The 26,405-nt window shown below is 35.4% G+C and overlaps 1 protein-coding gene across 31 annotated transcripts in view; it reads left to right on the forward strand.

Annotated features, from left to right (window-relative positions):
- C1GALT1 (core 1 synthase, glycoprotein-N-acetylgalactosamine 3-beta-galactosyltransferase 1) overlaps positions 1–26,405 on the forward strand; it is a 97,140-nt gene that overhangs the window by 36,970 nt on the left and 33,765 nt on the right. For all 31 annotated transcript variants that reach the window (XM_054687374.2, XM_009452634.5, XM_054687373.2 and 28 more), the window contains 2 exons: positions 17,874–18,110; positions 21,803–22,470. In XM_054687374.2, coding sequence (XP_054543349.2) covers positions 17,891–18,110; positions 21,803–22,470 — 888 coding nt within the window. In that variant the 5' untranslated portion in view covers positions 17,874–17,890. The remainder of the gene's footprint in view (positions 1–17,873; positions 18,111–21,802; positions 22,471–26,405) is intronic.

A 26,405-nucleotide genomic window follows, 5' to 3' on the forward strand; every position in this document is an offset into this window, starting at 1 on the left:
TAAAAATCTAATCAATAGATAAAACCTACATAAATAAAAACTATTTGGAGATTCTCACTAATTAAGAGTTTAAAGGGATCCTAAGATTAATTTTTGAGAGCTGCTCAAGAAATATATATTCATTAAACTCAATTTAGAAAAATAATCTTAGTTGGCCCTTATCCAATTGAAATATTAGAAGCATTTTAAATATTTTGGTTTATTTTCTTCTAGTCTTTTTTTAGTATCACTTTTTTAAAGCACATAATTGTAATAACATTGTCTATAAAATTTTGTGTGGAATTGTATATGAAATTATTGTATATAAAATATTTGTGTTCACTTATGTTCTAATATGTTTTCATAATAAAATGTAATCTTCAACAATTTAGCAGTTGTATAATCTACTTAGTGGGTATATCTTAATTTACATAATTTTACCTTGTATTGATTCTGATTTGGGATATTAAATCTTTTTCATTTAGCACATCCTTGGAAGCTTATTATGTACAGGCACTGCTCATGAATGCTTTTTATTTTTTATTAAGATTTTCTTAGATTAAGAGTTGAGTGGCTGAGTAAAAAGAGGGGAATGTGCTAAAGAGAATCTTGTCTTTTGAGTTTTTTGTAGTAGCAGGCCATATAGCAAGCAATTAAAATTAATAGGAATTTACACAACTCTGTTAGCCAGCATAGGGTTGTGGAAAGTTACGGTAAATTAATTTAAAGCACTTAGAAGAATATCCTTTTCAATGAATAATTACTCAGTGTTAGCTATTTTTATTTGCTATATTATATTTTAGATTTGAGTGTTCTTTTTAATTTGTAATTCAAATATACAGGTGACCAATTCTGAAACTTCTCCCAGTCCCCAGACCTGTATCTCCAACAGCTTGCTCAACATTTCTACATCAGTGTCCTACTGGTGCTTTAAAATATGGTATATGCTGAGCATTGATCTAAACAAAATCTGTCATGTCTTTAAAGTATCTTTATTCTTTTTTTTTTGAGACAGAGTCTCACTCTGTCGCCAGGCTGGAGTGCAGTGGTGTGATCTCGGCTCACTGCAACCAAGCTCCGCCTCCTGGGTTCAAGAGATTCTTCTGCCTCAGCCTCCCAAATAGCTGGGACTACAGGCATGTGCCACCACGCCCAGCTGATTTTTGTATTTTTAGTAGAGATGGGGTTTCACCATGTTGGCCAGGATGGTCTTGATCTCTTGACCTTGTGATCTGCTGGCCTCGGCCTCCCAGAGTGCTGGGATTACAGGTGCGCCCAGCCCAAAAGTATCTTTATTCTTCCCTCACACTTGTTGCATAGTTTGAGTATAAAATTCTAGGTTGAAAATTATTTTTCCTCAGAATTTCAAAGGATTTTCTCCACTGCTTTTTAGCTTTCAATGTTGTGCAAGTCCAGAACCACTTATTTTCTGGTCTCTTGTATGTGACCTTTTGTTCCTCTCTCTGAAAGTTTGCAGGATGGCTTTGACCCACGCGTTCTGAGGTTTCATGATATGTCTTTATGGGTCTGTTTTTATTTACTGTGCTGGGTATCATTGGATCCTTTCAGCGTGAAAATGAAAATGTCTTTGAAATATTGAGTTAATGATTTCCTCTTCTCTTTTATCTGGACCTCTAAAGTGATCTTTAGTTTTCACAGTTTTTTTTCTTATTTTCCATCACCTCGTCTTTCTTGTCTTTTAACATTGCTTACTTTCAGGGAGATTTCTTTATCTGATTTACAGCTGTTCTATTTGAGGTTTTCTATTTTCTTATATTTTAATTTTTAGGAGTCTTTTGTCTTCTGATTTTTAAAAACTGATACCTTGTTCTTCATGAATGCAATGGCATGGTATCTTTTCTCTCTCAAGATATTAATGGTGGTATGTTGTTTGTTTTTAAGTTTTCATCTCATTGCATAATCTCTACCAAATTCATTTAAATGTGACTGTTTTGTCTTTTTCTTTCTTATCAGAGCCATTCCTTAGAATGTCTGGTGATTGATAACTGGTGTTGGTAATTTAGACTAGCTAATAAAAAGTGAATTGAAATGTCTGTACAAGTTGTTGGGACTAACCACCAGTGGTTTTTAACTGTAGGATGATCCCACTGGAGTGATATATTGCTCAACCTCTTAGGAATTCCATAATGCAAATCCAAACAAAGTGGTTTTTAACTTTCTGTATCCAAAACTTAAACTGTAGCAGATGATGCCAGTGCTCTGTCCATAGGCCTGTGTTTCCTTCCTGCTGTCAGACTCCTAGTGTCTGTTGATTCTCAACATCTAGCTCCTAAGGCTTGTTGCAAGGCCACCCTCACCATGCCAGAGCCTGTTTTGCCAATGTACATGCCGTGGAAGTGTCTGGAAAATTTGCTTCCTGAAGACAGCCCTTAACCAATGACTAATGATAAGAGTAAACTCTGAGGTGTGACCTCCGTTAACACCAGAACTACCCTGAGGGACTGAGCTAAAATTACCCTCTATGGGACCTTCCTTGGTGTCTTACCCTTGCTTAGCTTCCTTCCCTTTCCTGTCCTGTTTCCCTACAAGGTTTTCCATAGAATACTTTCTAATAAATAACTTTGACACAAGCGCCTCATCTTAGAGCTTACTGCCAAAAGACCCAACTTAACGATAACTACTACTAATTGCTCAGCATTCTCTTTAATTGGAGTGAAATCAGACTGAAGTTTTCTATGCTGTTCTTTGGATTCTGTTTGTCAGATAATGTCATCAAACTTTTATATTAAAGAATAATTGGTTAATTTCTGCTCCTTAATTTTCTGGAATGATTTATGTAGTCCCAAAATTATTTTTTTAAAGATTGAGAGACTTCATCCAGGAAAGTCTGGACCTTTTTGAAGTCTGGCTCTTTGACAACATTTTATTTTTTCTATGGTTGTCTATTAGGTTGTGTATCTTGAGTCAGATTTGATAATTAGCTTTCTTTTAAATAGAAATGTGTGTTTCATTGAGGTTTTTATGTTTAATAGCTATTATACAAAGTGTTATTTTTTCATTTTATCTGTGAACATGAATACTATTTGAATTCTGATTTGAACAAACCAACTGCGAAAAGACATTTTTGTGCTAATTGAGACAGTTTGATTACAGAAGACAGTTGTGGAAATTTGATTACAGACTATGGGTTAGATGATTCCAAATAATTATTGCTATTTTGTTAGGCATTTAGTAATGGCGTTACAGTTTTTAAGAAAATGTTGATATTTTCGGACAGGTATACAGAAGTATGTAGAAATGAGATGACTTTATGTCTAAGATTTGCATTAAAATACTATAATCATTTGAAGAAAGAATAAAGTAAATATGCCAAATTTTGTATTATAATTCAATCTGTATGACAGGTATGTGAGTTTTTTTTTTTGTTTTATGCTTGTGTGAAGATTTTTGTAGTTAAGCTTTTTTTAAAAAAATGTCAACTGAGTTACTTACGTGATGAAATTAGAACACATACTTCTTACAAGCACATTCTCTCCTATCCCCCTCTTCATTTCAATTGGCACCATAATGCCATTTTTGCCTAACCATAACATAAATTAATATCATTTTATTTTATGGAGTTTTTCTTTCTGGGATAATAACATTTCTGCTTTGTTGCATAATTATCACAGACAGGTTTTTCTTTTTTTTGGAGATGGAGTCTTGCTCTGTCACCCAGGCTGGAGTACAGTGGCGCGATCTTGGCTCACTGCAACCTCTGCCTCCCAGGTTCAAGCAATTCTCCTGCTTCAACCTCCCCAGTAGCTGGGATCACAGGCACCTGTCATCAAGCCCAGCTAATTTTTAAAAATATTTTTAGTAGAGATGGGGTTTCTCCATGTTAGCCAGTCTGGTTTGGAACTCCTGACCTCAAGAGATTCTCCCACCTCAGCCTCTGAAAGTGCTAGGATTACAGGTGTGAACCACAGTGCCTGGCCACACACAGGTTCTTTAGTTTTATATGGGAAGAGATTGCATGTCTTTTGCCAAGCCTTTCATTGTATGATTTCTCCATTTGTGAGTTTTATGGGTTTCATTTTTGTTTTTGTTTGTTTTTTAAGGCCAGGGGTCACTCTGTCACCCAGGTTGGAGTGGAGTGGCTTGATCTCACAGCAACCTCCACCTCCCAGGCTCCTGCAATCCTCCCACATTAGCCTCCCAAGTAGCTGGGACCACAGGCAGGCACCGCCACATCTGGCTAATTTTTTGTATTTTTGGTAGAAACCGGGTTTCACCATGTTGCCCGGGCTGGTGTTTCGTTTCGTTTCGTTTCTTCAATTTAGATTCCTTGCTGAGTTAAATCTTTAGGTAGTATATCAAGGGTATATGGATACTGAATCTGTACATGTTTGAAAATGTCTTCCTATTATTTTGATTCTTGAATGACATTTTGCTAATTATCTGAGACTGTGAGCATATGTTTTTCCATTCAAAAACTTCAGTTTTTACAGCATTTCTTTTGCCATATAATACAGAGGAGAAAGCTGCCTGTTTTTCCTTTGTAGTTCTGCCTAATGCTTTTCCTTTGCCTTGCTTACTTTTTTTCCTGGATACTTAAAAGTTTAAGAATAAAGGTCAGGATGTTTTTAAATACTGATCTGTTTATATATTGCATTTTTCTGGTTCATATGTGAGGCCTTTAAATATTCAGATATATGGCCTTCATTTCAGTGCATTTTCTTTTATTATATCTTAGACTTTTTTCCTATTCTGTTCTTTTTTGGAATATAAGTTATCTCTGTTGGCTCTCCATTGCCTGTCTTTCATATCTGTCAACTTCTCTATAATTTCTTTAATCTCTTCAATTCCTAAATGTGTACAAAACAGTTCTGTATAGTTTATGACTTCCTTATTTTACATGGAATAAGTATTCAGAACTGGGTCTTTCACCTCTATTTTGTATCCTGTGTTTCATTTTTTTTCCACTGCAAGATTTTTATGTAGAGTCGATACATTTCTATTTATTTTTAAAATTGAATCAGTTCTAGCTAATCTTAAGAAATGTGTGGATGAAAATCTTTTTTACTTCTTTCCACATAGACAGTTGTTTTATACATCATTTGGATCATTCCCTTTAAATTTTAGCTGGAGTTTTGTGCTGCTGCTGGTTGATAGTCTCTGTGCAGACATTTAGCTGCCTGAGAGAGGTAAATAGGAGATCTGGGACCTGGGGCAAGTGCAAGTAGAGATTTATCTTGATCTTTTCTGTGATTTTTTAAAAAGACTCTGGGAGATTGGATGTGTGTGGGGCTGGGAAGCTTTACCAGACTGGGGGCGTATCATTCAGATTTGTTTGGTATATTCCCCATTTTGTCAAGATGAATAGTGTCTCAGTTAACAAATTGGGTTTAATGGTTTAGAACATATTTTTCTCTGCATAGTAACCTTTGATCCATAGTAGCTTGACACTGTTTTATAGTGCAACTAGCAATATATAGTAATTCAGTTTCTCTACATCCCCACCAACATTTGGTGGTGTCACTATTTTTTAAATTTTTGTCATCTTTATAGGTGTGTAGAAGAATCTTGTAGTTTTCGTTTGCATTTTCCTAATAATGAATGATGTTGAATATGTTTTCATGCTCTTGTCATCTATAGATCTTTGGTGAAATGTCTTTTGCCCATTTTTTATTGCATTTTTATTCTTGTGTGTTCTTGGTTTTTTGGTTTTGAGAGTTTTTTTTTTTTTGAGACGGAGTCTCACTCTGTCGCCCAGGCTGGAGTGCAATGGCGCAATCTCCGCTCACTGCAACCTCTGCCTCCCAGGTTGGAGTGATTCTCCTGCTTTAGCCTCCTCAGTAGCCGGGATTACAGGCACACGCCACCACGCCTGGCTATTTTTTTTTTTTTTTTGTATTTTTAAGTAGAGACGGGGTTTCACCATGTTGGTCAGGCTGGTCTTGAACTCCTGACCTCGTGATCCACCCTCCTTAGCCTCCCAAAGTGCTGGGATTACAGGTGTGAGCCAATGTGCCCAGGAATTCTTTTTCAGATATGTGTTGCTATGGTTTGAATATTCCCTCCAAAACTCATGTTGAAATTTAATTGTCTTTGTAACAGTATTAAGAGGTAGGACCTTTAATAGGTGATTAGGTCATTAAGGCTCTGCCCTCATGAATGGATTAATGCCATTATCACAGGAGTAGGCTCTTGATAGGAAGGATGTTTTGCCCCGTTTTTCTCTTTGTCTTGGGCACACTTCCTTGCCATGTGATGCCTTCCATCATGGGATGACCCTCACCAGGTGCCAGTGCCATGCTCTTGGACTTCCCAGCCTCCAAAACGGAGCCAAATAAACTTCTGTTCTCCATAAATTACCGTGTTTGCGGTATTCTGTTATAGCAGCTGAAAATGATCTAAGACATGTACTTTGCAAATGTTTTCTTCCAGTCTGTAGTTTGTCCATTCTGTTAATAGGGTCTTTCACAGAACAAGAGATTTAATTTTGATTAAGTTTAATATCAGTTTTTCCCATTTATAAATTGTGCTTTTGGTTCCAAGTCTAAGAGCTCTTTTCCTAGCTCTAAATACCAAAGGTTTTGTTTTTCTTAAAAGTTTCATACTTGCATGTTTTAACATTTAAGTTTATGATCATTTTGAGTTAATTTTGTCTCAGGTGTGAGACTTTGGTCTAGGTTTATTTATTTATTTTGCCTAGGAATGTCCACCATCATTTGTTGAAAAGGCTGTCTTTGCTCCATCACTTGCTTTTGTACCTTTGTCAAAAATCAGTTGAGCATATGTATGTGGGTCTGTTTCTGGGTTTTCTATTCTGCTGCATTGATCCTTGTGTGCATTCACCAGAACTATAAGGTCTTGATTCCTGTAGCCCTATGATGTCTTGAACTCACGTGACTTATCCCTCCCCTTTTTCTCATTTTTCAAAATTGTAGCTATTCTAGTTCTTTTGCCCTAACCTACAATCTTTAGAATAATCTTGTCTGTCTCTACAAAAAAAATCTTGCTAGAACTTCAGTAGAAATTGCATTAAGCATGCACATCAATTTGGGGAGAATTGACCTCCTTACTAAGTTGAATTTTTAATTCCATGAACGAAGTATGAATCCTCATTTATTCGATCTTGCTTGATTTTCTTCATCAGCATTCTTTAGCTTTTGTCATACAAGTCGTATACATGTTTTTTTTAGCTTTATACATAATTCATGTTTTTTTGAGCAATTGTAAATGACATTGTATTACTTTAGTGTCCTTGTGTTCATTATTAGTATATAGAAATACAGTTTATTTTGGCATGTGTATCTTATATCCTGTGACCTTGCTGAATTTACTCTTTGTAGCATTTTTCTTTTCACAAAATCCTTGAGATTTCCTTCACAGTCACATTATCTACAAATCTGCAAATAGGGATGGTTTCATTTTTTCCATTACAATCTATATGCCTTTTCATTCTCTTTTTTGTTTTTCTCCTTTATTATACTGGCTAGAATTTCCAGTACTATATTGAGTAAGAGTGATGAGAGTGGACATCCTTTCCTTGTTCATGATCTTAACGTGAAAACATTCAGTCTTTTACCATTAAGTGTACCATTAGCTGTTAGTTTTTGATACTTGTTCTTTATCAAGTTAAGGAAATTCCTTCTGTTTTTGTTTTTCTGAGAGTTATTTGTCCTGAATATTGGATTTTGTCAGGTATTTTTTCTGCATCTTTTCATTTGTGTGAATTTTCCTTTTTAGTTGGTTAATAGGATGAATCGTGTTGATTTTTAAATATTGAACCATCCTTACATACTCAGAATAAACTCTACTTGGTCATAATTCTTTTTACATAATGCTGAATTCTATTTACTAATACTTTGTGAAATACTAATACTTCATTAAGTATAAGTACTTAACATGCTAATTCATACTTTTAAGTATTTTTGTTTCTGTATTTCTGAGAAGGGTAGTAGTCTGTAGTTTTTTTTGGTTTTTTTTTTGTACTGTCTTTGTTGGATTTTGGTATCAGGGTAATATGAACTTGATAAAATGAATTGGGAAGTGTTCTCTCCTACTTTTTGGAGGAGATTGTACAAATTGATGTTAAAACATTAAAAAATAATTTTTAGAACATCTGTTAGAATTCTCCAGTAAAACCATCTGGACCTGGAGATTTTTGCGGGGGTCAGGGGCGGGGGGTGAGGGGAGTTTTAAAATTGTGAGTTCAGTTTCTATAAATAATTATATGGCTGTTCAAATAATCTATTTCATATTGAGTGAATTGTGATGGTTTATGCTTTTCAAGGAATTGGTCCATTTCATCTAAGTTGTCAAATTTATACATGTAGAGTTGTTTGTAGTATTCCCTTATTATCCTTTGGTATCTGCAGGGTCAATAGAAATATCCCCTATATTATTCCTGCTATTGGTAGTTTGTGTCTCAGTCTTTAGAGGCTGTCCATTTTATTAATCTTATCAAAGAACCAGCTCTTTTTTTTACATTTTAGGTTCAGGGGTACATATACAGGTTTGTTACAGAGGTGAATTGTGTGTCATGGGGGTTTGGTGTATTTAAGCATAGTGTATTTAAGTGTATTAAGTGTATTTAAGTGTATTAAGCGTATTTAAGTGTATTAAGCATAGTGTATTTAACCAATAGATAGTTTTTCAGTCCTCACCCTCTTCCCTCCCTCCAGTCTTAGGTAGTTTCTGGTGACTGTTATTCCCTTCTTTGTGTCCATATGTCCTCTGTGTTTAGTTACCACTTACAAGTGAGAACTAATAAGGTTTTCTGTCCTGTGTTAGTTCACTTAAAATAATGCCTATTTTAAATTTTATTAATTTCTGCTCTTTATTATTTTATTCCTTCTTGCTTTGGGTTTATTGTGCTCTTTTTGTTGAGTCTTGAGGTAGAAGCTTAAATAATCAATTTATTTCTCTCTTTTTTAATGTAAACAGTTAGTGCTATAAGTTTTCCTCTTAGCACTGCTTTTGCTGTGCCGCTCTATTGTTTCCAAACTGTTTCTTTGCTATTTTTACTTCCCTGTATCATTAGCAAAACTAAACTCCAGGAAAGCAGGGAAAGGTACTTGTTTTTTGCTTTTCCCAGTATATAGCATAGTGCTGTGTATTTGAAAATAATTTTTGAGCTTTAAAACTTAGATCTCAGCTTGGCAGCTTACATCTGCTTATAACCAGGAACTGGAAGAAACACAATACAAATATTCCCTAAAATTAGAAGAAAACTATAGAGGGTTTATTGCAAGTAAAATTCTACTTAATAAATTTATTTTTGTTTGTTGAAAAGCATATGGAAAACACTGTATGGGTTAAGTCTTTAGCAGTGTGTTTGTTTTTTGTGTTTAAGAATTTATATAGAGAAACATTTGAGTTTTTTAATGGCAAAATTAAAGAGCAGAGGCATGAATATTTAGTCTGAAACCAGTTCCAATCTCTCAGCAAACATTAACATCCTCCCAGTCCATTCTTAGAGCCCGTGGACTTTTCAATATCTTATTTGCACCTCAAGATTTATAAATAGAGCAAAAGCGGTTTCTTGTTGGACCTACTGATGACATAACCTTTTACGTATTCCATTTAAAGATAATTTTAGAGAGAAAGGGAAAGGATATGGAAAGTTAATAGACAGCTATAGGTGCGAGAGTGGTGTGTGGAAAAACTAGTGAACTTTAAATGAAATGGGGGTGAAAATTCCAATTTACCATGTTGGCTGGCTGGTTTGGGTCAATTTAATTAACCTGTCTCATACTCAGTTTCTTCATCTGTAATATGAAAGGGATACTGCTATCGAGTTTTCAGGTTGCTGTGAGTATCAGAAAAAAACATAAAAATTTCTAACATGGTACCTCACATGTACTATATTTGTAAATGTAAGGTGTGTGACTGTAAGATTTATATCACTTTCATAAGGAAAATCTTTTGGGAAAATATAAAGATGTATCAAAAATTATTTAATTAACCTGTCTCATACTCAGTTTCTTCATCTGTAATATGAAAGGGATACTGCTATCGAGTTTTCAGGTTGCTGTGAGTATCAGAAAAAAACATAAAAATTTCTAACATGGTACCTCACATGTACTATATTTGTAAATGTAAGGTGTGTGACTGTAAGATTTATATCACTTTCATAAGGAAAATCTTTTGGGAAAATATAAAGATGTATCAAAAATTATTTTAATATGGTTAGAAGAGGGAATATATTTTGAATACATAAATGCAGCAAATGAATCCCATAATCCAGAGCAAAATTAGAAGTACCTGATTGTCACCTTGGCAAAATGTGGTATAAAGTGTTAAAAAAAAAAAAAACTAGAATTTCAGGGACTTTATTGTGAATTACACTGACTTCCTGAAAGCCTGAAAGGAAGAAGACGTGCGCTCATGGTAAAGGGCATTACAATCTTGGTGAAAGAATATTCTTGAACTGGTGGAGTGGCTGAAAACCAAGCATAGGAGAAGAGGTTAAAGGCTGTATCCTCAGAATTCTCTGGCACCCATGTAAGAAGACCATGGAGTAATATTTACAAAGTTCTTAGGGAGAAGAAACTTTGTGCAATAGCAGACATTCTGAAGCCTGCAAGAATTTCAGATGTGGCACCGATTAGCACCATTAAAAAAAACTGCTTGCTGAAACCCAGCTAACAAAAACAGGATGTTAATGAAAAACTCAAATTTAGAGGAGTTGTGATTAAAAAGGACTCTTGGTGAGCATGGAATCTAGTTTAATGTAGATCCAGGATTAAGCAGTCATGGAATTACAGTTCATAATTCATATAATGTAAACTATGTACATTTTTACCAAATAAAAGCAGTTAACAAAAATTGGTTGTGGCAGAGGGAGTGTGTGTGTATGTATATGTGTATATATATATTTGTACATGTGTGTATCCGTGCTGATTTCCACATTTCACAGCAAGAAATCAATAGATAGTGCCTAAAATTGAGCTTATTTAATGAGCCCTCCAACTCCTTTCTGTTTTTTTGTAAACTTTTAATTTTTAGAGGGATCCTTTAGAGGATGGGGGTCATATTACAAATGTCTAGGTGACATTCAGATTTTTTAGATTCATTTCCTTTCCTTTATTTCCTATAAATTCAAATAAATCTAATTAATATGTTAATTCTTTAAAAATGAGATGACTAATATAATTCCCATTCTGTAAAACTGTAGTGTTATGGTTTGAATATTTGTCCCCTCTAAAACTCATGTTGAAATTTAATTCCCAGTTTGGCAATATTAATAGGGCCTTTAAGGAAGTGATTGGTTTATGAGACAGACCTCTGCCCTCATGAATGGTTTAATCCATTAATGGGTTATCATGGGAAGGGAACTGTTTTGGCTTTATAAGGAAAGGGAAGAGGAACAAACCTAAGCTAACACGTTAGCATGCGTATCCCTCATGCCATGTGATGCTCTGTGCCACCTCAAGACTCTTCAGAGAAGAGTCCTTAACAGCAAGAAGGCTCTTACCAGATGTGCCCCCTTTGGCCTTGGACTTTCTAGCCTCCGTAACTGTAAGAAATAAATGCTTTCTCTTTATAAATTACCCAGTTTCAGTTGTTCTGTTATAAATACCAGAAAATGGACTAAGACATAATAGCAAAGTGGTTAAGAGTCTGAATTCCTGATTCAGATTGCTAGTGTGACTCTCTGTGTCTGAATTCATCTGTAAATGGGAATACTAGTCCGTACTTTACTTTATAGTTTGCAGATGCTCTTAGTACAGGGTTCAAATGTTAACTGTAATTACCTCTCCTATTTTTGTTATTGCTAGAGATAAACCTGTAATGATAATCACAAAATATTAATGACTGTTGTTTCTGGGTAGTAGGACTTGTGATGATTTCTTCCTTCTAAATCCTTTTTTAACAACGAATAGCATAAAGCTGTCCCTTTAAAAATAAAATTAAAATATAAATTTTAGTTGTCCCGGGAGTTCTTTTGTATCTGAAACCTCAGTTGTCAAGCTTGGAAATCTGTACTTTTAAAATATCCTCAAGCGATTCTGATTACACATCAGGTTTGGAAGCACTTGGCATAAAGAACTTCCCCCACCCAATTCAAAGAAATAGTATTTAAGCCCTCATAATGTGCAGTGTGGTTAAGCTGTGTCTTCTTCCAGTCTAGTCTACCTCAACACTCTTGTGGACATGATTTTTGCCAAAAATCTGAGTGAGCTTTGGGATGCATTCTACCCCCATGAGATGGCTATTTTATCCCAGGAGCAGGAAAAAAAAAAAATGGGAGTTTACAGTTATTTAGTCATAAGGCCGGAGTCCTTTAAATTGGAAGGGAATGTGGTAAACACAACACAAGAGGAGCCAACACATTCTGAGTGTGCTGATACTCTGGGGGAGAAGAGTAAGAGAGTATGACAGGCATCAGACAGCATCACAAAACATTTTGAAGTTAAAAACAATTATGTAACACCGAGAAGTCAGTTTTCCCTACATTCACTCCAGGATAGATGCCTTGCTTAAAAAGTGCCTCTTCAGCTAAGAAAAACTGTGTCCATAAGTACTTCACTAGCTTTCCACAAACAGTAACTGTTTTTGTGTTATAGAAGTAGGCTTGTTCTGAAGCTCAGCATGTCCTTGGAATATGATTGAGTAGCATGTTAGTATTCATAGTTGATGGAGCTGGGTTAGCACTTCTTTAACTTCAGATATCCATATGATGATAGAAATAGGGATTTTCTCTGGTCCTGCAGTCCTTCCTCTTCTCAGTCACAGTGCTTTCTGCCTAAGTGGTACTGAATGGCATTGTGACTACTGCTTTCTCCTCCAGTGCCAGGAGCGGTAGACTCTGCAGCAGTAAAATACTGTCTTTGTTCCTTTCTGAGATGGTGAAGTGGCTGTGTATGGTATTAAGGCAAAATCACAGCTAGGACAAAAAGCAATGGAAAACCGAGATCAGTGTGCTGTAAAGCAAAGTGTTAGTGAGAGAATCAGAGGATGTAGAGAGTGACAACTCAGTATCTGCTAATGTTACCTTAAAAGTCTTGCTCCAGGTTCACTGCTTCAATCGTATTCTGCTTGTCTTCCTCCATAAGAAATTAAGAGTTAAAACATCTTTCATTTACTTCTCTTGGCTTCATGTTTTCAATTCATGGTACTTTCATATCACATACCTCTATTGTAGATTGTCTTGATCATGTATACTGCTAAAGGAAGGACTTGTATAATATCGAACAGATACTTGACTAATCAGTTCTCTGGCTGTTTGAATGAAATTTCAAACCAAGATTTCTGGTTAGAGCAAGGTCTAATGAACTGGGCCTCAGACAATCGAGATATTTAGAATTTCAGAACAATCACTTAAGACAGGAGGGATATGTTTTATTGTATCTTTTGGATATAAAGATTACACTAACGGCCAACCTGAATGAGGGAAAGGGGGCAGTAGGGAGGCAGAATTTGAGACCCCCTCATCAGAGAAAACAGCAGAAAGACATGGTAAACTTGTTTCTGCTTTTCCTGTGGCAAATTTCATTGGGTGTAGAGAGAAGGATCGTTGAGTGGGGCTATGTACTCATCATCCATGAAGGCCTACCTTTCTGAACTTGAAGGTACAGTCAGGATAGAGCAAAAGGTGTAAACAAGTATCTGATAGTTTCAGATGGTTAATTTACATCTCAAGATACTGGGCAGCTTTGCTTATACTGTGCTGTTCCTTCACCTCTCCTCTTCCTCTTAGGGTTTTTCTTCCCAAACTGGAATTACAATTCAGGAGAGAGCCTGAAATATAAGATATATAATGCAGCATAAGCATGGTGTGTTGTCATGGCATGTCAATTTTACTTGTAGATTTTGGGATATTTTTATATCAAATATGAATATATTAAGTATGTACTTAATGGGATAAAGACACAGGAAGGGGTTTTTGTATACACTTTTTACTGAAATAAATGTTGATACAGAAAAGTATGTAAAATCATAAATGTAGAGCTTAATGAATGTCACAGAGAACAAGCCATGTAACTACTAGTTTTTTTTGTGGTATCAATAAGCTTTCCTTTTATTACTGTTTGTATGGTATATCTTTCTATTATTTTGCTTTCAACTTTATAAATCTATTTAATATGTGTCTCTTGTAAGCTGCATGTAGATGAGTTTATTTTTCTCGAGTCTGGCTGGCAATCTTTATTTTTTAATTGTAGTTTTTAGTCTATTTGCTTTTAATATAATCATTGATATGTTTGGTTCTAAATCAACCACCTTACTATTTATTTTCTATTTGTCTCGTCTATTCTATATTCCCTTTTTTTTTTTTTTTAACATTGCCTTGATTTGGGGTATTTTCCCATTTCATTTTTTTGTATTTGAATTTAATTATATTGTTTTACTGTTTGTTTGTTTAAAGATTATATTATACATCCTTGGTCTTTTAAAGGCTATTATTAATCAGTTTTTTTTTTTTAAACAACTCCTGGACAGTGAAATGACTTTAGAGCTCTTAAACTCTATGGATCCTCCTTATACTTTTTGATGCCAGTTTTGTAATTTGTTTTAATGGTAATAATACTAATATCTTGTGAGACTTTCAAAAAATGTTTTATTATAGCCAATATTTATTTGGATTTACTTACATACATAACCTTTTTATGACTCTCCCTTCCTTCCTACATCTCTGAATTTTTATCTGAAATTCTTTTCCTTCTGCCTGAAGAATTAGAAATAGACCTGTTAGTGATAAATTCACTTAGGTTTTGTTTTTCTGAACATGTTTTTAAGGCTCATTCTTGAAGGACATTTTTGCTGGATACAGAATGCTAGGTTGGTAGTTCTGTTCTTTTAGCACTTTAAAAATAGTTCACTGCAGTCTTGATTCTGTTGTTTCTGCTAAAAAGTCAGCTGTCAATCTTATTACACCTTTTAAGTTTTTTTCTCTGTCCTTGGTTTTCAGTAGTTTGACTGATGTACTTAGGTAATGTTTTCTTTTTCTTTGTAATCTTCATTGGATTTTGTAGATTTTTAATGTGAGGGTTGGTACTGTGTCAGTTTTGGAAAATATTCAGTCATTATTTCTTTAAATACCACTTCTCCTGAGTTATGTCTCTTCCCTCAAAGGTTCCAGTTAACACTTACATTAGACCCTTTCACTTTATTCTGTTTTTTTGCTCAATTCTTTTTCAATCCATTTGTTTTTCCATACTTCATTCTGCGTATTTTCTTCTGACCTAGCTTTTTAGGTTATTAATTTTTTTCTTCAGCTGTGACTATTCTATGCCTAATTTCTTAATCTTGCCATTTAATTTCTTGACTTTATTAAGAATAGTTATTTCTAAGCTAAAAATATGAAAATCTTATTTGAGTCTTTTGGCTCTGTTTCTATTGTCTACTTTTTTGTGTTTAGCTGTAATTTTCTTCTTGATGCCTGGTTGTTTTGGACATTGTGTATCAAAATTTTGTCCATGTTGTATACCAAAAAAAAAAAAAAGAAGTAGTGATAATTTGAGGTTCTTCATGATTTTATATTTCTCCAGGAGAATATTTTTACAGTTAGGCTAGGGCGGATCATCCAGTCAGTGGCTGAGATGACTCTAACGTAGACTTCAGCCGTTGTAAAGATTGGTCTATTTTTGTTTTGTTCTTATTCTCAGATTGTAGCCTTTCAGAGTCCTTGATAAGAGCATAGGTGTTTTTCAGGACCTCTTCTCCTAAGCAGACTTTGGACATTAATTTTTGCTTAGCTTTATTGCCCTTGCTGTTTTCTCTTTCAGAATCAGTCATTGTCTTGAGGATAGAGCTGTGCCAGATGTCTGGTCTGCCTCTTTCCTTCCTTCTTCCAGATTTTGGCCCTACTAATTCTCACTGCCTTGATGTCTTACCAATGTCTTCAAACACATATTTATTATTTGTTTACATTTTGTTCAGTTTTTCTGATTTCACTTGGTTGTTCTAAAAGAACCTAGTCAGCCATTCCAGAAATACATGAAGTTGTTTTGTTTTTATTATTGTAGTGGTGATTGTTGGTTTGTACTTTTGCTTTCACAAAATATTTCAAAGCAATTTTGATTTTTAGGGTTATATTTCCCAGACCTCTACTTTCACTGCCCATTGCCCTCTGCTGTTAGTGGTGATTAGGTGAAGAGTTTGAGAAATGTAATGGAAAGGGCATGGGTTTTTTTTTTTGTTTGTTTTTTGTTTTTTTGAGACAGAGTCTTGCTCTGTCACCCAGGCTGTAATACAGTGGCATGATCTCGGTCCTGCAGTCCTGCCTCCCAGGTTCTAGTGATTCTTCTGCCTCAGTCTCCCAGGTAGCTGGGATTACAGGCACGTACCACTATGCCCGGCTAATTTTTGTATTTTTAGTAGAGATGGGGTTTCACCATGTTGGCCAGGCTGGTCTTGAACTCCTGACCTCAGGTGATCCGCCTGCCTTGGCCTCCCAAAGTGCTAGGATTACAGGCGTGAGCCACCACGCCCAGCCGGGCATGGGCTTTTTAAGCACACAGACCTACATTCAAACTGTGGCTCCTTCTGATTGTGTCAGCCTATATGAATTACCTGTTTAAAATTACCTTTTTAAAATTTCTCTTTCCTCATCTGCAGACGGGTTTAGTGAGAATGAAAAAGGACATTGAAATTAAATTTTATTTAAAATGAAATAATGTATGGACAGCTTCTGATATATAATAAATGTTTAGTAAACTTATTTTTTTAATTATCTTGAGGAATAGGAAACTAGAGTTAAGACCAGTCTTATAAGGAATTTAATAGAAGTTATAACTTCACCATATAGTAATTGTTAAAAGCTTAAAAAGGGCGTTTATGTCTATGTTTGGTTGTGGGGCAGTTCAACAGGCATCTGTGTCCCAGGTACCCTACTTAATCTCGTTAATATTATAGATTCCATCCAAAATCTAGATCTTGCAGTATAGAGCAGAGGTCAGCAAACTTTTTCTTTTTTTTTCTGAGATAGTTTCACTCTTTTGCCCAGGCTGGAGTTCAGTGGTGCAGTCTTGGCACACTGCAACCTCCGCCTTCTGAGTTCAAGTGATTCTCCCACCTTCTTCTTATCAATTCTTCCCAAGTATTCACCTTATTCTTCCCAAGTAGCTGTGACTGCAGGCATTTGCCACCATGCCCAGCTAATTTTTTACCATGTTGTCCAGGCTGGTCTCAAGCTCCTGACTTCAAGTGATCCACCCGCCTCGGCCTCCCAGAGTGCTGGGATTACAGGCATGAGCCACTGTGCCTACCCAGCAAACTTTTTCTATAAAGGGCTAGATACGGTTTTGTGAGACATATTGCCTCTATTGTAGCTATTCACTCTGCTGTTTTAGGGCAAAAGTAGCCATAGTCAATATATAAATGAATGGGCATGGGTGTGTTCAAATAAAACTCTATTTACAAAAACAGGTAGCAGGCCAGCTTTGGTCCATGGGTCCTCAAACTGTGCTGACCCTAGTCCTCCACAAGCTACAAGTGTTTTTTTACATTTATAAAGGATTGTTTAAGAAGAAGATGCAACAGAAACCACATGAGACCCAAAAAGCCAAAAATATTTTATTTCTAGTTCTTTACAGAAAGGGTTTGCTAACTTTTGGGTTGGAGAATGGGTGGTGGTTGCTACCAAAGAAAAAGAAGTAGACTTCCGTACTCAGAGTTAACAGCAAAGAAAGAAAAACAACATGACAGGAAGTCCTGGATCCACAAAGGATCCTGGTGGGAAGAATAGGAAATTCTATGTGCAATACTGACATACTTATCCATACCCCACCCCAACTGTGACTGTCCTACTAATTAATCTGTTTTTATGGATTTTCCATAATGTGCTGTTTTAGCAGCAAATAGAGGGGTAAACTCATAGATAATAGCTAAATACTGGTAGAAATTAACTTTCCATTATAGCTAAATGTTACCAGAATTTTTACTCCGGTTATGTATACAGCTTTGATTTTATAACATCCTGCTAATTTTTGTTCTTACAGAAATACACTTTCGGGAAATGGCCTCTAAATCCTGGCTGAATTTTTTAACCTTCCTCTGTGGATCAGCAATAGGATTTCTTTTATGTTCTCAGCTATTTAGTATTTTGTTGGGAGAAAAGGGTGACACCCAGCCTAATGTTCTTCATAATGATCCTCATGCAAGGCATTCAGATGATAATGGACAGAATCATCTAGAAGGACAAATGAACTTCAATGCAGATTCTAGCCAACATAAAGGTATGGTTTACTTTATTAAGCAGTAAACATAAGCAGTATTTTCGTCTAAATTTTGTCATATTCCTGTCTGTATCTGTTAATTAAAATGGGCTATATATTCCAGATATTAAAAATAATCCTTGGTTTGCCTCAAGAGAAGGGAATTGCTAAAACTCTATTTAGGGAATAAGATATTAATTTTGAATTAGTTTTTAAGTAGAAATAGTTCAGAACCCATGATTTGGGGAAGGGCATAACTATTCAGATTTGATTTGTTTCTGAAAATGTTTTTCTAGGTTCAGTTTTGTTATATGTGTGTCTTTGGTTTTTGTTACTTGTTTTGGTCATAGCTTTTGCTTAAGTCTTGTTTTCCTAGAGAAACTTGAGGTGTATGTAAGTTTCGATTTATATTTTTATAATTAGTTAATATAACTAATCTTTTTTTTCCTCAAGAGGCACAAAGAACAAGGAAGTTAAAAACCAAGGATGCGTTCTAAAGACTTCATTTTCTCCTAGCCTCCTACCTCTAACCAGATTTTCTCAGTTGAGTTATTTATGTGTCCCTTAAGTGTTGGTTCTAAGTTTCTGTCCTTTAGCTGTTTGTCTGTGTGACATCATTAACCCGCATAATTTTAATTTCCTTCTATTTCTTACTGTCTTTAGCCCAGTTCCAGACATTGTGAGATGACATTAACACAATGCAAAATACGGTTTGACAGAAAATAATATAAGTAGCTTGAAAACAATTGGAATTCTGGGATGCAGAGGGTCCACTATTCAGTTTTTTCTCTTCTCTTCTCAGTAGTAAATTATTTCTTCACCACCTCTCAAGCAGAGGTTGAACGGTGAGATTTCAAAGCCTGGTTCCATTTTATCAACTAGCAAACATAAACATACTATTACAAAGTATGTCGTGTTTTGTGATTGTTTATGTAACAGTAATTCAGCTCTGAGCAAGTGCTCTGTGTTCTTACAGAACAGTTTGGTCACTGTGTATTTGCTCTGTAGCATAGCTACATGTCTTTAGGTGATCAGTTGGAGGCAGAGTTCCCTACTAATAGTAAGCCGTACTAGGCCTCACTACAGGCATGTGTATTAGATACATACTTGTCCAGCTCAATGGCCTACAAAATGTGGGGTATGCTAAAAGTTTGTCTACTCCCTTCAGACTCAGCATGTGTAAATTGAGTCTCCTTTTCCTTCCTACTCCTAGAAGTTGCTCTTCCTCCTCTATTCTTTCTTTTATATGGCTCATTACCATCTGTCTGTGCCAGAAATTAAGAAATCATGGTAGGTGCTTGCCTTCACATGCTAGCCAATTCGATTTGTCAGTACATTCTAACAGTGCTGCTACTTTACCATTTTTCGTCTCTTTTCCTCTCGGTCCTCAGTGCATTTCTGATTCAGGCCTTCAGCTATACCCATGTACCTGCACTCAACCAAACTTCACCATTCCTTTTGGTGAACTTACAACCTATTTTCTGTATTATGTCTTTATTTTTTAATCTTCCTCTTTGTTCTACCTAGATCCCTATCTACTCTGTAGGATTTATTAGCCACTATTTTCCTTCAGCACATTGAATCCTTTGTTCATACCTCTATAATAACATCTCTTAGTATTTAGCAATTATTGGTTTGTGTGTCAGGCTCAGGCTCCCTGAATGGACTGAATTCCTCTGCAGCAGGAAATGTGTCTTACTCATTTTTTTCATCTCCTATGCCAGCCCATGCCCAGTACAAAGCAATTAGCGAATGAAAAATTATTTATCAAGTTCAGCGGTGGACAAACCTGTCTTACCTGAATGAAACAGATTGGGGATTCCTGCATTCACTGTTTCTATCCATTCAAGGTTTGGTATATTTGTATAGCCAAGAGATTGGGCTCCTCAAGGATATGAGATGTCTATGCTTTCTGACTGAAAGTAGGGTGATTTTGTCTGCTGTTGTCCTTTTGGATTGTGAATCTTGATACTCAGAGGGACATGAGAATTTTTATTTTTTATTTTTTTTGAGATGGAGTCTCGCTCTGTCACCCAGGCTGGAGTGCAGTGGTGGGATCTTGGCTCACTGCAACCTCCGCCTCCTGGGTTCAAGCAATTCTCCTGCCTTAGCCTCCCGAGTAGCTGGGATTACAGGCGCCCACCACTACGCTTGGCTAATTTTTTGTATCTTTTTTAGTAGAGACAGGGTTTCACCATGTTGGCCAGGCTGATCTCGAACTCCTGACCTCGTGATCTACCCGCCTCAGCCTCCCAAAGTGCTGGGATTACAGGCATGAGCCACTGTGCCCAGCTGGGACATGAGAATATTTTTATGTTCCACCCAGCTTTTCCCATTATTCCCTCTCAGTTGGTTAACTAGTATATTATATGCCTCCATTGTTAATTTCTCATAGGACTAAGCTTCTGTAACTTGCTGTTTGACCTTAATTTTAAGCATATGCTTCGTCAGGATATTGCCCGGAACATTGCTACTGAAAGTCAGTTCATAGACTCATTCTGGTCCTATAACGAAAGAATGTCTGCTTATTTGGGAGTAAGCAGAAACTTTTATTGTAATTGGAGTAATTTTGTATGAAGCTAAAAATAAAAATTTAGGACTTGTTTTATATTTTAGTTTTATTTTTCTTATAATTCATTTTTATCCTGTTTACACAGTGTAGACCTCTATTAGAAATAAAAATTGGCCTTTCACCGCAGATAGCTTGGGAAGTACTCATCTAGAATCTCATCACTGAGCTCTTCCTCTATACCGGTGCTACTCAAAATGCGGTCCTGGCCTGACACTTTGTAAACTGTTTGTCTGCACAAGATAATGAGGTTACACTAGGATGTAAATCAGTTTTACGCTCACTGCTTACATAAATGGACAGTTTCAAGTTTCAGTTTTAAGCTCACTGCTTAGTTAAGTGGACATTTTGATTGGTTGGTTCTGATAGTAGGCCTTTTTCAAAGTAATGTGTTGCTTTCTATTCTGGTATAAGCTCCTTGTTTCTTTGCAAACCTGTAGTTTAAAGAGCACTGCTCTAGACCATCTTGGAATTCCCATGTCTACCATTGTTCTGTTCTGTTTTTGATTGGTGGATTTACATTTTGGAATGAGGTATGTGACTATCAGAAAGTAATCTCAACTCCTGTGCTTTGACCTTTTACCACCTCAGGGTACTTGTAGAAATTCTTAATAGTGGATTATTGTGAACTTCAAAAATGAACTGCCACTTCAGCAGCATGTCTTTCCTGCTCTTCAGAAACTCATTCAGAGCAGTGAGAAATTTCTGTCAATAATCTATTAAAAACTGGCTGCTTTCTTTTATGAAGTGCCAAGCAGAGACTATTTAAGGCAGCATTTAGCATGCCTATGAAGCACCAGGAGAACTTATTCTGATTCAGTAGATCTGGGCCTAAGATTATGCATTTCTAACAGGCTCCCAGGTGATGCTGCTGCTTTTAATCAGTAAACTACAGTTTGAGACGAATTTAGATTATAATGTCAACTCTTACTAGCTCCAGTGATGTCCTGGATAGCACTGACATGAAACCAATAAATCAGAGTGTCAGTTCACATTAGGATGAGTTTGCTTTCCTTTGGCTAAATCACTAATAGAGGGATAAATAGGGACTTTGAAATTAGGAAAATGCTTTCTTCAGTATAATTTATTAATATTTGGATTTTACATCTATGTAAATAACTTTTTAAAATGTTTTGTTTAATAGATGAGAACACAGACATTGCTGAAAACCTCTATCAGAAAGTTAGAATTCTTTGCTGGGTTATGACCGGCCCTCAAAACCTAGAGAAAAAGGCCAAACACGTCAAAGCTACTTGGGCCCAGCGTTGTAACAAAGTGTTGTTTATGAGTTCAGAAGAAAATAAAGACTTCCCTGCTGTGGGATTGAAAACCAAAGAAGGCAGAGATCAACTATACTGGAAAACAATTAAAGCTTTTCAGTATGTTCATGAACATTATTTAGAAGATGCTGATTGGTTTTTGAAAGCAGATGATGACACGTATGTCATACTAGACAATTTGAGGTGGCTTCTTTCAAAATACGACCCTGAAGAACCCATTTACTTTGGGAGGAGATTTAAGCCTTATGTAAAGCAGGGCTACATGAGTGGAGGAGCAGGATATGTACTAAGCAAAGAAGCCTTGAAAAGATTTGTTGACGCATTTAAAACAGACAAGTGTACACATAGTTCCTCCATTGAAGACTTAGCACTGGGGAGATGCATGGAAATTATGAATGTAGAAGCAGGAGATTCCAGAGATACCATTGGAAAAGAAACTTTTCATCCCTTTGTGCCAGAACACCATTTAATTAAAGGTTATCTACCTAGAACGTTTTGGTACTGGAATTACAACTATTATCCTCCTGTAGAGGTAAGTTTAGAAATTTTATTACTATGTCAATACTTGGACTGACTGAATTTTGTTGATAAAAACGTGTTAATATGTGTATGTTTCTTTAGTACCAATAACAAGGACTCTTTCTTAGTCTTTTTAAATAGAGTGGCAGTATAACAAAATAGATGAGAACAGGGACATCAGCAATCAGCAATAGTCACTTAGCAAATATCTATTGGTGCTGTTATATGCCAGGCACTGAGAATGTAGAAGTAAATCACAGCCAATTTCCAGTTCTCGTGAACCTTACATTCTGGATGAGGACATATACAGTAAACAGGCAGACTTGTAAATATAAAATAGGATTTTAGTAGTAAGTGCCCTGAAGAAAAATAAGCCAAGTAAGGGGATGGAGAGTGACCCAGAGTGGGATGGAGTCCTCTGGTTTGGGTGATTAAGAAGGCCTCTCAAAGAGGTGACTTTTGAGCAGAAACCTGAGTGTTATTAGAGAGCAAGTTGTGTGAAGATCTGGGTAAAGAGCCTTCTAGTCATCAGGAGGATTTAATGGAGGTTCAGAAAGACCTAGAGTCAAATCCTGCTCTCTCACTTAATAGCCGAACAACCTTGGATGGACAGGAGCCTTGGATGACATCTGAGCTTCAGTTTCCTCATTTGTAAGATGGACATAATGTACCTGTCTTATTTAGTTGTTGTAATTACAACATAGTATAGCCCTTCACACAGTAAGCATTTAGTAAGCCTTGGCTCACATTCCTGAGAATTTTATCTAAAGTGCATTATTTTAGGAAGTATTCCAGTAGTACAAATATTTCAGAATATACATTGTACTTATCCCCTATCTTTACCAAATATTAATCTTTTGCCACGTTTGTTTCAGTTATTTAAAGAAAAAAATGCTATAGTATTTTTTTCAGATTTTTAAATAAATATCTTTCTACAACTTGCCCTTTTCACACAACATTGAGATTTATCAATGTTAATTACATGTCTGCTGTGTTCACTATTATAAGCATTGCTTCAGTGAATAACTGAATGAGACCAGGAATCATGGAACCTAGCTTTTAGGCTCAATTCTGTTACTAATAATGCCTTTAGGCAAGTCACTAGTTCTCTATGCCTTCTTTTCTGTGGACCTAACGTATAAATAATGCACTTCATGCTACTACTGTCATCTTCATAAGGCAATGCTTTCAAATCATCATCTGGAACAGTGATTCTCAACCCAGGGCAATTTTGCCCCCAGAGGACATTTGGCAAGGTCTGGAGACATTTTTGGTTGTTACAGCTAGGAGGCTGCTACTGGCATCTAATGGGTAGAAACCCACTACATTATAAACCTACTAAATGCTAAACATCCTAAAATGCACAGGACAGCCTCCTACAACAAAGAATTACTCTAGCCCAAAATGTCAGTAGTACCATGGTTCAGAGACCCTGGCCTAGAACATCTGACCCAAGCTTTAGGTAATCAGCTTTAAAAGGAAACTTTTGATAGTCTGTTTTTCTATTTTAGTGAGAGTACTACTTTGGATGCTTTTTTGATGTAAACTTTTCTTAATATATTCTGACCATTCCAAGATGACTTGATCTTTTTTCCTTTCTTAATTCTGTATCCTTTTCCATACAAAATTTACCCAAATTCAAGAATATAAACATGTAGCAAATACATCCAAATGCATATAAGATCTTACTAAGAGTATCTGATGTTGGATACACATACAGTAGTAGCAAAGGGACATCATAATTGGCAAATTTGTTCTTTCTCTAAAAATTTATCAAATTATGTTGAAGACCATAAAACAGAATTAGAATTCAGAGTACCAAAATTGACCCATCAATCTGACATTGCCTGTTCTCCCTCAGGAGATTCTTACATAAACCCAACGTGAAACTAAAATTCTATTATTATCCATCTATCATTTAGTAAGTTTTCTTCCCCCTAAATGAGTTTAAATCTTATACATACTTTTTTTTTCTATATACTAATTACTGAAAATACAGAAAATTTTTATCTAGCAAGTCAGGGTAAAAGATATTCTAATTCATGAAAGAGTTACATTCCTAAATTTCTTGTTCAGAACTGACTCTTAAGCAGTTCCCTTCCCACTCCACCTTCTTAGTAATAGACTTTTCACCAGAGAAGTTGCAGTGAGTCTTAATATGGTAGATTTAAAATATATGTGTAATTGTTTACATATGTATCTCTCTCTACATGAAAAATTGACTTTTCTGTAGGTCAGAAATGGTCAAATATGATCTATTTTATTCAGTTTTATTTACATTATTCTATCTGAAACATATTAGTACATAATTGAGGTAGAGAGCTCCTGATTTTTTTAAATTGTTAACTAATTATTCTACTACCATTTTTTTAACTCGTTACTGATTTAAAATGTCCCCTTTATCATACACTGTAACCTTACTTATAGTAGGATCTAAATCTGGGATTTCAGTTCTATGCCATTGTTCTCATTTGATTTTGGCCCAGCACCATGTTGTTTTGAACCTTGTAGCTTTACAGCAGTTTTAAGTTACTATTCTAAGGGCAAATTAACTCTTCTTTTTTTCTAAGTGTTTTGGCAACTCATTTCTTTATCTTTGCATACAAACTCATTAATTTAGGGACAATAACATCTTTGCCCAGGATTTTTTGTAAGTCACCTTTTAGGTCCTTTGGTCAAGTTTTATAAACTATTTCCATAGGTATGCAATATTTTTGTTACTGTTCTACTTGGGCTTTTAAAGACTTAACTTTTTACTGATATATATGAAAACTTATTTGTTTGATTTTCTTTTTAAGCATCTTTAAAATCTGGCTTTGTAACTGAATTCTCTATTTCTGATGATTCTTCACTTGAGATTCTTGAGTTTTTTTGGGTAACCATAATTGTCTGCTAGCTCTTGTTTTCTAATAATTATAGCTTTTTACTTTTATTGTCTTTTATTGCATAAATGCTTAACAGAATCCTGGCCATCCAGTAAAATATAAATAAATAAGAGCAAATATAATTAATGCAGTAAATCTTATCAAAAATATTATTTTACAGAATATAAAAATTGCTTCCAGAGGTCAGCAATTTATAACTATTACTGGTCTAGTCCTTAAGTTTAATATGCACTGGACAGTACAGTAGCCACTAAGTATGTGTGGTTACTGAGCACTTGAAATGTGGCTAGTCCAAATTGAGATATGCTGTAAATAAAATACACACCTAATTTCAAGAAAGGTTTCATTAATCATTGCAGAACTATTGCATGTTAAAACAGTATGATGAACTTTTTCAGTTAAATAAAATGAAATTAATTTCACTTTTTTTTTTTTTTTTTTTTACATTTTTAATGTGGCTACTATATGGCTTACATATCTGTTGGACAGAGCTAGTTTAGATAATCACAAGTTGACTTATCTGGTTATTTTTCCTATTTGCTTTTATTCTGATATTTCCTAAAGATGCAAGAGTAGGTTGTCTAAGAATCTACATATCCAGTGTGTGTTTCAAAGGAAAGTTTAGAGATAACAGCAGAGAAAACGCAGTGGACAGTTTGATAATTTTTACACACTGTAAGCTACATACTTCCAAACATAAATTATTAGATTTATTAAATATTCAATCAATATGAATCTTCTCTTGGAACTTGCCAGACTATCTCCCTCATTCTTTACAAAGATGTCAGATGGAGCCTGAAGTTTTGTTGGAGTCACCTGGATGACACCAACATTCTCCAGATACCAATTCTGACTCTAGGTTGACTGCTTAATTCATCTCTTTTTCTGTCTTCTTAATTTTCTTGCTTTCTTGTTCGTTGTATTATTGTTGTTTTATTTTAAACTTTGTTCTCATACCAACCCTATTAGGAATTTATGAGAATTACATAACTGGACAAAGGTTTAAATCTGACCTACCTGAGGGCCACCTGATATGATTTTTCAGTCAATAATAGCTAACATT

The sequence above is a fragment of the Pan troglodytes genome, chromosome 6 (genome assembly GCF_028858775.2).
Source record: "Pan troglodytes isolate AG18354 chromosome 6, NHGRI_mPanTro3-v2.0_pri, whole genome shotgun sequence".
Lineage (NCBI taxonomy): Eukaryota > Metazoa > Chordata > Mammalia > Primates > Hominidae > Pan > Pan troglodytes.